Source organism: Anolis carolinensis, chromosome 4, assembly GCF_035594765.1.
Source record: "Anolis carolinensis isolate JA03-04 chromosome 4, rAnoCar3.1.pri, whole genome shotgun sequence".
Lineage (NCBI taxonomy): Eukaryota > Metazoa > Chordata > Lepidosauria > Squamata > Dactyloidae > Anolis > Anolis carolinensis.
Window position 1 is genome coordinate 24,415,771 of NC_085844.1, and position 14,850 is coordinate 24,430,620.

General features: G+C 38.2%; 1 protein-coding gene across 2 annotated transcripts in view; it reads left to right on the forward strand.

Moving 5' to 3' along the window:
• Positions 1–14,850, forward strand: part of rspo2 (R-spondin 2) — a 134,530-nt gene that overhangs the window by 76,379 nt on the left and 43,301 nt on the right. For both annotated transcript variants that reach the window (XM_008108251.3, XM_016992764.2), the window contains exon 3: positions 10,598–10,786. In XM_008108251.3, coding sequence (XP_008106458.1) covers positions 10,598–10,786 — 189 coding nt within the window. The remainder of the gene's footprint in view (positions 1–10,597; positions 10,787–14,850) is intronic.

Here is a 14,850-nt window from a genome sequence, read left to right on the forward strand (position 1 = left end):
TTTCCTAGCCTTGCTCAAGTTTATGGACTAAAGGACCTTGTCATTTCCCCTCACTTTGCCTGGCAAAGTGAGTGTTTCGGTTATTGGATTACAACTTTGGATCATAATATTTCATATTGGACATTGCTTTTTGGGACTAATATTGACCTTTCCTGAAAGGTCTGCTTCTGAACTAACTTTTACATTTATTTTTATTAATCTTATATATTTCCTTAATAAAGATATTAGATTGAATCTGGCCTCTGCGTATGGTTATTGGTGCTCTGTAGCCTGGGTCCTGACAGGTGCTCATCTCCATTTCTAAGCCGAAGAGCCGGCGTTGTCCGTAGACATCTCCAAGGTCATGTGGCTGGCATGACTGCATGGAGCGCCATTACCTTCCCGCCTGAGCGGTACCTACTGATCTACTCACATTTGCATGTTTTCGAACTGCTAGGTTGGCAGAAGCTGGAGCTAATATCGGCCGCTTCTGCCACTCCCGAGGTTTGAACCTGTGACCTTTCAGTCTGCAAGTTCAACAGCTCAGTGCTTTACACACTTCGCCACAGGGCTCCTATACACACACACACACACACACACACACACACACATATATATATAGCACCAGACATTTACTGTTAATAAATCATCATTTGTAAGGCTTTCTAAACTGGTTGATTTTCCTTTTATGAAGTACGGCTGCAGCATCTTCTGCAGAGTCCACTATAAACATTGCATGCTGTTGCTAACAGAATTATGTAAATGTCTAAGACAACCACTATTTGACATTCAGAAAACCTTTACTGTTACCCAATTTTAACGACCCCAAAATTGCGCCAAGAGAACCCCATTTGGGATCCGTAACTACAGTTTAAGAAGCAGTGGCATAGGCCATCCTCACATTAACTTTTCAAATACTGCCAAGTTTCAGATAAAGTCTCTTTTATGAGGTTAAACTGTTACTGATCTCAACTCCAATTCTAACTCCAATTTCTGTTGTTTCTGCTTGTTAATGCTAGAATGCTATTGATCTGACTTTTGAGCCAATTTGCACTATGCAATTGTAGTGTAATATTCCAATTTAATTTCTGTGACAACATTCCGTAGAATTCTGGGATTGGTAGTTTCAGGAGTAAAGTTTTGTATTCTCAGCCATTACACTCTTCAGTTTTGTCAAACTATAAACTCCAAAATTATCTAGGATGTTGGCATGGTATGACGTGGAACACAACATGATATTCACTATATAGCAATAGTCTTAACAAAGGGTCTTACTGTGGTCTAGTAATATTGTATGAATAAAAATTAAAATGGAGAGAAAATGAATAGAAATTAAAATGCCATAGCAAATGACTCAATGAAAATAGGCCAAGTTTCTTGAAAGTTTTGTTCGTTGATTCCCCGTTGAAAAAAAGCCAGTTCAAATACCAATGAAGAATATGTACCAACTAACCGCTACCCTAAATTAGGAGTATTTTCCTCCTTCCAGTGCCGTCCTTTCAATTTTGTTACGGTTTTGACAGTATTTCTACCATTGGCATAGGAGTTCTTACTAGTGGTTTTGAAAAAGAGGCATGGAGTCAAACATGGCCTTAACATTGTACTAAAAGGCAATTTAAAAGAAAGAGACAGTTTTGAAATTGTACAGGACCACATTAAAAATGAGGAAATTGCTAAAGAAATTAGGAGCATTTTTGTAAAACCAAAATATTTTTCAGGCTTTAAACTGACGAGAAGTGAGAAACCTAGTTGCTTGTAAAAGTCTCTGTGATGTATTCATTTTTAATAGTGTGCACATGTATAGGAATGCATCATATATGTATTTAAGTAAAATAATTTATTCATTTCTGTGGCACATTTTATAATTGAGCAGAATGGGGGGTTTTTTTGTTTGTAATTATCTCATTCCTTACAAAATCCATGTAAGGTCCGATTGTAGAACTTCCTTTATCGATGAGGAACTGAACTAGATAAAAAGTGTGTCTTATAGACAGACCCGTAGTCAGAAAAAAAATCAGGAGGCATTGACACTTATCCCCCCTGAGATGATTTTACAGGCCAGTGTCTCCTGATCTGACACAAGATCTCAACAAATTACTATCATTGTGCAAAGATTCTTCATAGGTAATAGGTTAGGGTTAAAGCCAGTTCTTTTCAGTCGCAAAGGACAATAGGTTGCACAATCGGCAGAAGCTTATTCTGTTTTCTTCTGCTTTCTCATTTCCTTTATCATCAAGACGTTTTCCACTGCAAATTAACAAGAAGTTTTCAGCCAAGCACAAGTTGTTCTGAAGGTACTATTTTTTTGGTGTGTGTTGAAAACGTCTATTTAATTTTCTCATTGCACAAATTGTTTAGCAACCAATGTATCAAGCTTCTGATGACCACCTTTGCCCCAACTTCTCCTCCAAACACCACACCATACTTACAGAGTACACCTTGTACATGAAATGAGTAGGCTAAAAATCTGCTGAACCACTTGGGTTGAAATCTTAGATGCCTCATCTTATCCACAGCAAATATATATCCTGGCAATGTGGATTTTGCACTAATTGAGCTTTCACTTAATCATCGGAAACAATCTTGTTCATATAAAGACCAATGACACAGCTTCTTCTATTTGCTTCTGTTCTATTGTTTCTTTGGCAGGGCATGAGATGAACCAGTGGTAGACACCTCAGTTTCCACAGTTTCCTCAGTTTTCACCTGCAATCCAGGTCAAATCACTCCCCTCCGTGCCTTCAGCTTTGCCTGCCAGTTGTGGGCAGACCAACTTGGTCTCTTCCACCATGCTAGCTATTGCTACTATTGTAATGCAAATTGGTAGAAAGGTAGGTAATGGTAGTGTGACAAATCTAAATTTGGTTGAGATAGTGCTTCTAGTTCTTGGGGGACTCTAATTTTTGCTTCTCATATATTTGGCATGGGGATTTGGTTAACCACTTAAAATTTATGAGTAACCAGGATTTTTTAAAATCTGAAACTTTTTGGGTGTGGTTTGAACTCTTGGCTACGGGCTTGCTTGTAGACACCTTTGCATTCACCTAAATCTAATTTCAGAGCTTACTTTTAAGTACTACTTTTAGAATCATAGAATTATGGAGTTGGAAGAGACCACAAGAGCCATCCAGTCCAACTTCCTGCCCTGCAGGAACACACAGACAAAGTACTCCTGACAGATGGCCATCCAGCCTGTGCTTACAAACTTCCAGAGAAGAAGACTCTACCACTCAGTTTTGGTTACATCATCCATTCAACCAATTAACAGTTGTTTGAATGTAGTATGGGTGTGTGCATGCATGCAGGTGTGTGTGTGTGTGTGTGTGTGTGTGTGTGTGTGTTTTAAAAGCAAAATAGTAAGCATGGTAGTTGGGTGGGCAACGTTTCAGGACCTTGCCCTGAGCTTTCGTTATTTGTGAGCCATCTCTTGACAATAAGGTTCAAGTTCTCTGGGCTCAATTTTGGGCTGTGTGCAGATCTTGATCATGCCTGATCACACTTGAGCATTTTTCCACTTTACATGCTGTGACTGCCTCCTGCAGAATTCTGGGGTTTGTAGTTTAGGGAGGCCCAGGGCTTCTCTGGATGAGCAGTTTAAAGACTCTTCCCTAATCTACAAACCCCAGAATTCTGCAGTGACTGCATTCTGCAGAATTCTGGAGTTTGTAGTTTTTATAAACAACTTAAAAAAAAAACCTACAAGAGCTATCTCCTTGAATTTTCTATACAATGACACATATGACAGGCTATCAGTCACCCCAACCTTCAGAAATATTAATAAATCTACTGATTTTAGTATTTTAAAAAAAGTTTTGATTTTTTTTTAAAAAAGCCACAAGAGCTATCTCATTGAATGTCTGCCACATTAACCAAGAGAATTTCCATTTAGGGATTTCTTCCCATCCCAGCACAGAGATTTGCTTACTAGAAGTATCAGTCAGTCCTCCTCTTTGCAGATTCAGCCATTCATTGGAACTCTGGCTGCCTGCTGCTACAGAGGGAAAATAGCTCCTCTCCCCTATCCTGATTGGGGATTTCTGATCCTGAGCAGAATTCTGGGAAATGTAGTTTAGGCTAGGATCTTTTGAATTCTCTGGCATAGGGCTCCTCGCCTTCCCAAACTACATTTCCCAGAATTCTGTGCTTTCTTTTCCAGTGAACTTTGCTTTCTCTCTGCTGCTTCCTTCTCCTAATGGCGAGAAGCCATTAATTTAAAGAAAGGCAGCCCTTTTGGCTTTGCTTGCTTCTTTGTGCTGACAATGAAACTAACTTTGGGAAGCTTCTGAGATTTACAAAATCTAAATGAAAAAGTATCGGGTACGTTTTGATTCTTAAGTTTTTGGCGCGAGCCATGCCTGTGCATCAGAAATCGCATCAGAAGTACAAATTTAACAGATCTGATACAACTTACGACAGCATAGGGAAGGTTAACACCCCTCTGGTGCTTGTTTTGCTGTCTGTGCCCCTGTTAAGAAGATTTCACTTCACTTTCTGTCCCTGTAATAATTGGACTTTGAAAAGTTTGGCTTGTTGTGGAAACAAGGATTGGTGGTAAGGCTTCATTTGAGACATCCTTTCCCCATGATAACTTTTTCAGGAATGAATTTAGTTTCTGAGGGGTGGATTTCTCTCATTTCCTGTTGTCTCACCCCCATTTGTAACGATGAGTTGTTTGTACATCAGATGCTTGTATCTCAGGGACTGTCTGTATTGAATAATCTGTGAGACTTCATTCCCCACTCTACCTTTCACCTGCCTTTAGTTTTGTTTTTCATTTATAATTAATGAGTTCTAGGCATCAAATACCTGACATATGTTTATATTGTCTGGTTTCCTTCTTATAAAGGCTACTCTCCTTCACCCTTTTTCTCCTATTTTTGTATTTTTAAAAGATTTTTTAATGCCTCAAACAGTTGTGTTTTTTGACTTTGGCTGTTTGGGTGGATCTGGTTTTGGGTCTGTGTTTTTGTTGGAGTCTCGTGTCTTTGGATTCCTGCAGATTTTTTGGGCTTGGAAAAGTTAGAACTTACAATAAAAGACAAAATAAACAAGCCATCAAAGGGGAAAAATTAAATCTCTGTTTATTCACCTGCATATGAGAGCAATGTTAGTTCAGAGCAGCAAGCTGAAATATTTTAGATATTAAAAGACTGATGAAAACAAATTTAGTTTTCAATATTTGAGACATAAATGCATGGCAACAACGTGTGGGATGGCATGCCCTGTAGTTAGCAATGTAGATGAGAGGATGCTGAGGTGGTGGGAAGGGCAATGGAAAAGTCGAGATAAGCAAGGACTGAGAGCTATATGTCATGCCAGCCAGAGTGGAATTGTGTGTCTCTGCATACATGTGTGTGTGATTAAATGTATATGTAATGACAGCCAGTGAATTCTGAGTGATTATACAATGTCTCTGATGTTGAAAGGCATAAGTGATCTAAATCATCAAAATTGTGGTAGTAATCATAGAATTAAAGAGATGGATGGGCCATTGAGTTCAACCCGTTGTTTAGTGCATGATTTCCAGCTGGAGTATCCCCAACAGGAAGTTTGCCAGCCTTTTTGTGAAGACACCCAGTGGAAGAGACCCTATCGCCCTTCCAGACAGTTGGTTCCTTTGCCAAACTTCTCTTTGTATCAAGGAGTGCCTTCTAATGTTTAGTAAAAATCAATCCTGTAGTCTAAAAGCATTAGATCTGGTTCTGTCCTCTGGGTCATCCTCAAGTGGACTTTCAGGTTTGTTCTAAATCTGTGTTTCTACAGAACTATTATGTTGCATGTTCCATCCTCCTCCTTGATACAGTGTTTATTTTTATACTTTCTAACTGATGTGTTTGAGTCATCATTGAACTCTTCTCCATAATATTGTCAATAACTTTTATTTTTTTTAAACTATTTCCCAAAATTCAGAGTTTTCTTGAGCATAGTGGTACATCCCTCTTATCAATCTGTGGCCCTGTTTTGATGTAGTTTATATTAGCACTCTCCACCTGAATTCACTTGTGTCATTGCCAGCTGACGTGCAAACTGAAATACTTACAACTCAAAGGCCTCCAAAGTAGTTATCCATCATTAGTTCCACCAATTCAATTAGTTCTTCTTAGTTGCAGTATTCCATTAATCAGAAGGAAATATAGTAGCTGCCTTTCCTTGCTTTAACCTTCATCCTACCTGATGAGACATTTTTGTATCCCAAAGTAGCATTTTGTTGTAGAAGAAGGCCCAGAACAGTGTTTCAGACCTGAGGTCCCCAGATGCTTTTGGCCTACAACTCCCAGCCAGTTTACCAGCTGTTAGGATTTCTGGGAGTTGAAGGCCAAAAATATCTGGGGACCCACAGGTTGAGAACCACTGGCCTAGAAGTTAATCATTTTATGTGATTTCACCACAGTAGTTTCAAAAATATCATCAAGTTTCAGCCATTTACCAAGTATGAAGGTTTATTTTCAGCTGTAAACATCTGGGACAAAAATTGCCTCAACAAATATGTTACATTTTCTTCCATCCTTCATTGTTATGTGCATGCTTTGACCCTACTGGATGTTCACCCTTACCTTTTTTGCCATTTGTTGCAGAACTATTGCCGGGCACCTTTGCTGATGACAGCAAAGATACCCATGAGACTGGATGCCTAGGAGCAACTTCTGGCCTGATTTGGGGGTTCTGGCCTGTGTAGATAAGCCCTGGGTTTAGTTGAAAGAATTTGAGGGGTTTTATTTAAATATGAGGAAAAAGTGGAACTAACAGATTTTATTCTGCTACCTTTCCCTCCTCACTTTACTTTATAGAATTTGATGGTGTCCTGATTTAACAGTAGCTTGGGCTTGCAATTTCCTTTATGGGTTTGCAACTTGCTTTTCACTTTCATGTCCCTGATGAAATCCTACAAGACTTAACACAGCATAATATTCCAGCTTTTCAAATACATATTTCATCTCAACCTTCCCAACAGCTTGTTTTTAACCACCTCACCCGCCCCCATTCTGTGGTTGCTGGAGGACAGTAGATTGCAGATGTGTCTATGTTACCATACACAAATGCAGAATGATTACATTCTCTGCTGAGTTTTGCTAAGGATCTCTGTAAATCTTAGTGAATGATGTAATCATTCTGTCTCTTGCAATGGTGACATAGCCAGGTATTTCTCTAATTGCTCTCTCTCCATTGGCCATGGAATGGATGTGAGGTGGCAACAAGTGGCTGAAGTTGTGGGATGGCTTTGGTTGTTTCAGGAGGTGAAAGACAATATCAACATCAACAGCAACCAAAGACATAAACAAACAGGCCTAAGGTGGACTGAAACTTTACATTTCTCACTTATGGAATGCTAACTCCTGCATGAAAAGAATCCCACCAGTGGCTTTAATAAGAAGTTTCCTCTTATACTTTGGTTTCCTTTACATGAAGTTTGTTTCAAATGACTTTTCATAAAAAACAGCTTTTTAATGTGCTCACAATGAACATATGTGCCTTCTTTTACCATACAGTAGTAGCAGACAGTTTTTCAGGAGTCTAGAAGTGTTTCAGCCATGGATTCCTACATTGTCAATACTTTTAAGTAAATTGCCTTTAGGTTTTTTTCAGTTTTCCAATTTTATAATTCGGTGGTGTTCTGTGATGGAATTTAGGTCTAGTTTTTTGGCCTTGTTTTAGATGTGCTACCACCAGCAAGTTTCATTCTGTATCGTAACCTCTTGATAGCCCTTCCAGAAATCTTTATCTTATGATGAGATCTGTATCTTATGAAATAGGGATTCTTTTAGTTGCGTGCCAAGAAGGCAATTGGATTAATTGAAAGTAAGATTTATTAAAAGAAATGTTAGTATAAATAGATCACTGGAAATTAAAATCAGCACTAGATAAGATTAATGTGTAAAGACAGAAGCTGTGAAAACAAGGGCTTATAAATTAGACTAACTTCTGATGCTTACTCTGATACTTACTCATGCATATATGTGGGTGTTCAGATGACAGTGAAGTAAGTGGGAGGAGAGTGTGTTTTGTACAATAGCCTAACAGTATATAGTAGGTAGATCTTTATTAGAAATAAGTAAAAGTATTTTAGTTACCTTTCAAGAAACAGGAAAGTATTTTTTTAAAAAAATAGTAATTAATTACTCTGTGAAGAGCTTGAAATTATAACTAACTTAATCTTTTAACCAAGTACCCATTTAGCTAAGTAACTAATGATCTGAAATATTTTTAAACCAATTTATCATTATTTGTGTTTATATTTTGTGCAAACCACTCATAGAACTGCTGCACAGATCCATGTTGTTGTTGATGATGATGTGGCATTGTTCTTCAAGTCATTTCTGATGTATCATGACTTTAAGGCAAACCAACAAAAGCTACATTTTTGGACTAGAACTCCTAGCATCCTACATTCAGCATGGCCATGAACAATGTTGTATTTTGGAAGTAGAGTTCTCAGAGCATGGAAATGGGGGAGGAATGTCAGGGTCAAAGCAGTGCCTTGAAAATACAGTATGCGTGAGCCTATACTCTTGCTGGTCTCTCCTGAAGTAGGGCACTTTGGATGTGTTGCTGTGTACTCTCCAGGGAGTCCATGGCGCTCTCTGTCCTGCTCCATCAAATTTTCTCAAACTGCAGTTGGCATTATGTCAAGTCTACTTGAGGGACCACATCTCCTCCTATCAGCCCTCACGAGCCCTGAGATCATCAGGAGACGCCCTTCTCTTGGTCCCACCACCGTCACAAGTACAGTTGGTGGGAATGAGAGCCTTTTCGATGGTGGCCCTGCGACTCTAGAACTCCCTCCCCTTGCTATAGGCCGTTTGCTCCTAGGTTAAGATTTTTTTATGGATGCAGGCCTTCCCCGACAACCCACAATAAGCAGCCTATGTCAGTCAGGCAAGACTTATATGGCCAAAGATTTGGAACTTGAGACTTTTAATATGATGCTTTTAAGATAGCCTGAGTGGCCCGAGGTACAAGGATTTTATGATAATGATAAATGTAGTTACTTTTAAGCATATTTAAATGATTTATACAATGTACACAATTTATACAATTTATACGGAAGTATGGTATTAAGAAGAAGTAGAAGAGTTAGAAAGCCACCAGAGAGGTTTGGAAAACCAGTACTTTACCAAGCTACTGTAAACCTAGATGATGAGCCTGAATGTTACCAAAAAGCAATGGAAAGTACTAATGTAAGAGAATGGCAAATGGCTATGGATAGTGAATATAATTCCATGATGCAGCAAGGAGTGTTTGAAGTTGTCAGTAGACCTAAAGATCATAAAGTGGAGCGACTATGTTTTGAAAAAGAAACCTCGTGTGGGAGAAGTTACCAGAGCGAGGGGGAATTGTTGAAGTGGGAATGATTGTATATAGAGTTGTTTAAATGTAATTGAGTTATAGTGTTGCAATGTGAGCTGGAGATTGCATCATGCTGTCTGCTGTCCACTATGCGAGTGTGTAAAGAGTTAACTGTGTATTGCATCAGACAGCAGAGGTGGTTATAAATAGCTTGCTGTGTTATCTGTTCTTCCCTCTGCCCTCTGCTCTCTGCCTATTTGCACTCTGTATGTATATGTCGTCTTGAGAGTTTTCCGTTTGTCAGTAAATCTTTTGTAGAAAGCCAAACAGGCTTCAGCCTCTTTATTGGTGCCAGTGATTCTTCGTTGATCTTCCGCTGCATGTGTGTTTATCCAAACCGCGCGCTCTGACATTTATATTATTGTGTTGGTTTATTGTTTATGTGTTTGGGTTGAGGGTATGTTGCTTTTTATCCTCTGTTTGCTGCATCCCACCCATGGGAGAAAAGCAGGATAAACATAAATAATAATGCCTCAAGTGTCCATGCAATGAAATACTGAGTTATTTCAAGATTAACAGCTTTAGGAGTAATTGAGTAAGATATTACAGATTTGCTCCTTTGTGGGAAATCTCAGAGTCTGGGATGATCTGACCTAGCTATTCAGCCTGATGTTATACTCAAAAGAGTAACCTTTCTTAACTGTGGCTCTAAAATTCTACAAATCTACTTTTGTCTAGAGAAATAGTTGTGTTAATGGCATTCACAGTTTCATTACATTCCTTTTATTATAATGTAAATTAGTTGCATTTTTAAACAGGCATTTAAAATATGCATATGCAAAGATTATTCTCTTATTTCAATTTTGCATATTAAATATAATATTATTAAATACTCCCCAGTGGAAGGGATGAGGGATACAGGTAAATGAAAGTATTTTTCCATAATTTCCTGAATATAATAATAAAGCACTTAATGTAGGTAATAGATATATATACACACACTCTTTCCAGTTAAAATAGCCCACTAGCTTTACTTAGTAGTGGTGTGTCCTTTTTTATTTTGCTTTCTGGCTGTGTTCAGTACCATACATCTTTAAAAAATAATTTAGCTTGTTAAACTGTTCCACATGGTGTTTGAAGAAATGGAAGTTTCATTTCCAAAAGCTAATTGAAATGCCCGAGTCATTCTTGCATCTAACCAAGTTTGCTTTAGTCGATTATTTGTAATGTACAGCCTTTAACAGGAAGATGGGGAATCTTAACGGTGCTTATTCTTGTGTTTTAACCCTCTTGGTGTTCTCTGTCTTTCTCCTTTTGAAAAACTAATTCACAGCCAACTATGGACCCAATCCAATCTGCAAGGGTTGTTTGTCTTGCTCAAAGGACAACGGATGCATCAGATGTCAGCATAAATTGTTCTTCTTTCTACGAAGAGAAGGAATGAGACAATACGGGGAGTGCTTGAATTCCTGCCCATCAGGGTACTATGGTCTCCGAGCTCCAGACATGAACAGATGTTCAAGTGAGTTTTTCTTCTCCTTCATGTTTTAAAGTCTATAATTCAGTCACCAGTGATTTAATTTTGGAAATGATAGAGTAGGGAGGATAAAAACGAAATGTTCATAGGCTGCTTCATCCCATTATAATAGTTTTTTCCTAAATATCGTTTGCTTCTACAAAATGATCTTTGAATTTACAGTTTCCTTGCTTCTTTTTCGGCTGGCAGGTGGAGTAAGTTTCTGAAACAGAAGTGTCCCATGGGCTTCATAAAGCAACACGATGTAATTTTTAGAGATGTATTATGTATTTAAGAGCTCAGAATAATCATTTGCAATTCCTCCTGACAAAACTGGCACATCCAAACAAAAACATATCTCCTATGTAAATAACTTGTGATGTATGCAAGTTCTTTATACAGATGTCTTTTTATTTCTCGTGGGGTGCATCTAGAATTAATGCAGTTTTACTCCACTTTAATTGTCATGGCTCAATGCTATGGAATCATAGTTGTTGTAGTTTGGTGAGGCCCCAGCGCTATTTGAAAAGAAGGCTAAATACCTTGTAAAACTACAATTCCCATGATTTCACAGCAATCAGCCATTGAAGTTAAAGTTGTGTCAAACTACTTTGATTGCGTAGTTTTAACACAACAGTGATTCTGATCTGAGTGTGCTCATTCTTGAAATGTTATTTGAACATGAAGGACAACATTCTAGTTCTTCTTGATAAAACTGGTATGCCATTTAGCCTTTCTGTTATCAGGTTTTGAAATCAGAATTTGAGTGCAACCATAAATATATAAGGCATGTTTATGGTTACACTCAAATTCTGATTTCAAAACCTGAGGTCTTCTGTCTCAGGAGCTTGTGGTTTACACTGCCTTTTTAGTGGTATTTCTCTTGGTTCTGATCTGAGTGTGTGCTCATTCTGAAACTCTTGCCCAAGCTCAGAAAAGAAACACAGTGCTCTTTTGTTGTATTTCAGGATTGTTTTCTAGTTCTGCACAATTGCCCATGTATATTAGTGCAACTTGATAAATTCAAGACTTGCAATACAATCCCATGCACAGTTCCGTAAAAGTGAATCCCACCATACTCAGTGTAGTCTTTGATCAGAATTCACAGCAATAGATCCTAGTTACACTTCTGTCAGTGAAACTGGGATTATTCCCCTTTTCCTGGGATCCTTCTCTCATTGTGTAGCCTCATAACCTGCTTTCAGTGTCTGGGTAGCCTTTTAAAGCATGCTCTTAGGCAGCATAGAGATAAACTCACATCACATTAAATTACTACTAAGGAGTTGTTAAATGTAGATTCAAAATTTGTTGAACTTTTTAGTTTTTTACCAAAATATGTGGGTTATAGCTACATCTCAGTTTCATACTTGCACACTCCAAGATGGTATGAAAATGAAGATATCATGAAAATAAATGGAAATTCTTTTATGTTGCCAGCTGTTAATTTCGAAATGCAGAGTATTTGAGCTCTTAAGCTGGTGAAGAATGTTTGGAGAGCATGTGTGGTTGGTCTTTATAAATGAGCCAATAATCCTAAGAACTTTTTTGGTCTGCATTGTCCCGTTCTTCCTACTGAACTGTCAACCAACTATCATTCTTTTGCTAAAATTATTGCTCAAAATCCATTTATTTGGGTGTTTGTTTTCTGTTATTTATACAGCACTAAGTTCATGCTGACATCAGATATAACCACGGGGGGAAACATTCTTCCTGGGAACTCGAATGGTTTCTTCTCAAAATAGGGATTTGTTGGGTGGTAGCAGTGACACACACAGAGGCTGCTCCCCGCAATTAATCCAAGAGCAGAAAAGATATAGCACCCTTCTTTTAGGTTTGGATGACTCCTCAAGCTGTCATCTAGTTTTATAGAGAAGGTCAAGCATTTGGTCTCTTTTTGGAAGCTGCCCCCAAAATGGAAAGGACACAGAGAAGGCATTTTCACTGTAAAATTAGTGCAGTTTGATTCCACTTTTAACTGTCATGACTCAATGCTATAGAATCATGAGAGTCATAGTTTTAGCATCCTCTATCAAACAGTGATGGGGCCTCATCAAACTACAGCTTCCATGATTCCATGGCATTGTGTCTTGGTAGCTGCATTAATTCTACAATGTAGATGCCTCAAGAGGAGTGTGAGTGTGAGTGTGAAGGGAGGTTACTAAGATTTAAAAGCACCAACGCATTACTACTGTGTCTGTGCAGCTTCCTTTGTATGAGTCTCCTGTATGAGGACATGATCTGTGTGTTTCAGTAATTTGAAAGGAAGAGCGAAGAAGCTCTGGAAATGTTTGAGTTCACAGTGCCTATATGTATATGTGGATGAGCGTATATGTATGCAAATACAGTAGAGTCTCACTTATCCAACATTCTGGATTATCCAATGCATTTTTATAGTCAGTGTTTTCAATGCATTGTGATATTTTGGTGCTAAATTCGTAAATACAGTAATTACTACATAGCATTAATGTGTAATGAACTACTTTTTCTGTCAAATTTGTTGTATAACATGATGTTTTGGTGCTTTATTTGTAAAATCATAACCTATTTTGATGTTTAATAGGCTTCTTTTTAATCTCTCCTTATTATCCAACATATTTGCTTATCCAACATTCTGCTGGCCCGTTTATGTTGGATGAGACTCTGCTGTACGTGCATTTGTGAATGCATGTACAATATTGCTTTTCATTTTTTGAAGAAAAAACCCTATACATGTGTACATGAAAGTCACATAAAACGTCTTAGCCAGTTTGTTTCCCTTAAATTAATTTAATATTAAATCATGTGGTACTCAGCATTGTTAATATTCTCATTATTACATGACTTAATACAGAGGATAAATATTAAGTTGTCAATTTTAAATTTTCATTCTTGATTAGTACATTCTAATTCTCAGAATAGTATTTTTATGGTTTTTGAAATCTCTCCAACATTGGTGATGATAACTTCATGTCAATGTGGTGGTGAATCTACTTCAGTTTTAATTTAAAGATCCTATTTGAGGTACTGAATCAGTATACAGATAGAAATCAGCACCCTGGATAGCTTCTTTGAAGTTCAGACTAAGGATGCATCTACACTGTAGAATTAATGATATATGACGCTGTGCCGTCGCGCCTGGGGCTGTAAACTCTTAGTGAAAGAGGCATCTTTCCCCAGGGGATTGCTTCTTGCCCTCCTTTAGGGAAACTGGAACTCCCAAGGACCAAAACACTGTAGATAACTCAAAAACTGGGTTTATTGTTCACAAAGGGGGTAAAAGAAAATATACATTACAGTCTTTGATTGTTTAAGTCCATGAAGCTTGTCCAGATCCCTCTTTCTCTGGCTGTGAATGCCGGAGCAAACTCAGCCTCAGTCCAATGACCTATATCTGAAGACAAGAATCTTCCTCTGTTGCCAAAGGACTGATGTGAAGGCGCTTGAGACTCCTCAACGTTGTTCAGGTTGGCCCTGAACATGAAGTGTGAGTCCCAAGGGTAAGAACCTCAGAACTGGTGCTGAGAGGTAACTTTTGAAGGGCTTTTAGTGCCAAGTCTCTCTCTCACGTCCATCCGATATAGAACTTGCTGATGGAATGAAAAGGAGGAAACACAGTCCTACTCCAGGAAGAGGTGGAGCCAAACAGTTTTGCTGAGTGAGCAATATAACAGGTACACACAACATTGATTGACAGATATAAATAACCAATCCAACTACATTTACAGGGTAAGGGCAAAATCAGGCATGATACAACAATTCAAATCTTGCAACTTATAGTTCCAACACATAGATGGCGCCACTCGCGCCGTCACAGACGCCATTTTAACAGCTATGGCGTAATGCTATGGGATGTTTTTCCCATACTCTTAAATTATTCAGATTTTGAGTCATGCAATACATAGGATTGTTAATATAGGGGCGGAAATGAAAGCATTCTACTTTAATTCTGTTTTTTAAAAAAAATAGTAGCAAAGTTTCTGATGTATTGGCATAATTTATCATATATGCTGTGAAATGAATTTGCAAAACCTTTGAGGGGCCTAGAGATCTCTCATTCGTGGGTTTGACATAAGATTTTGGTACTCATGAAG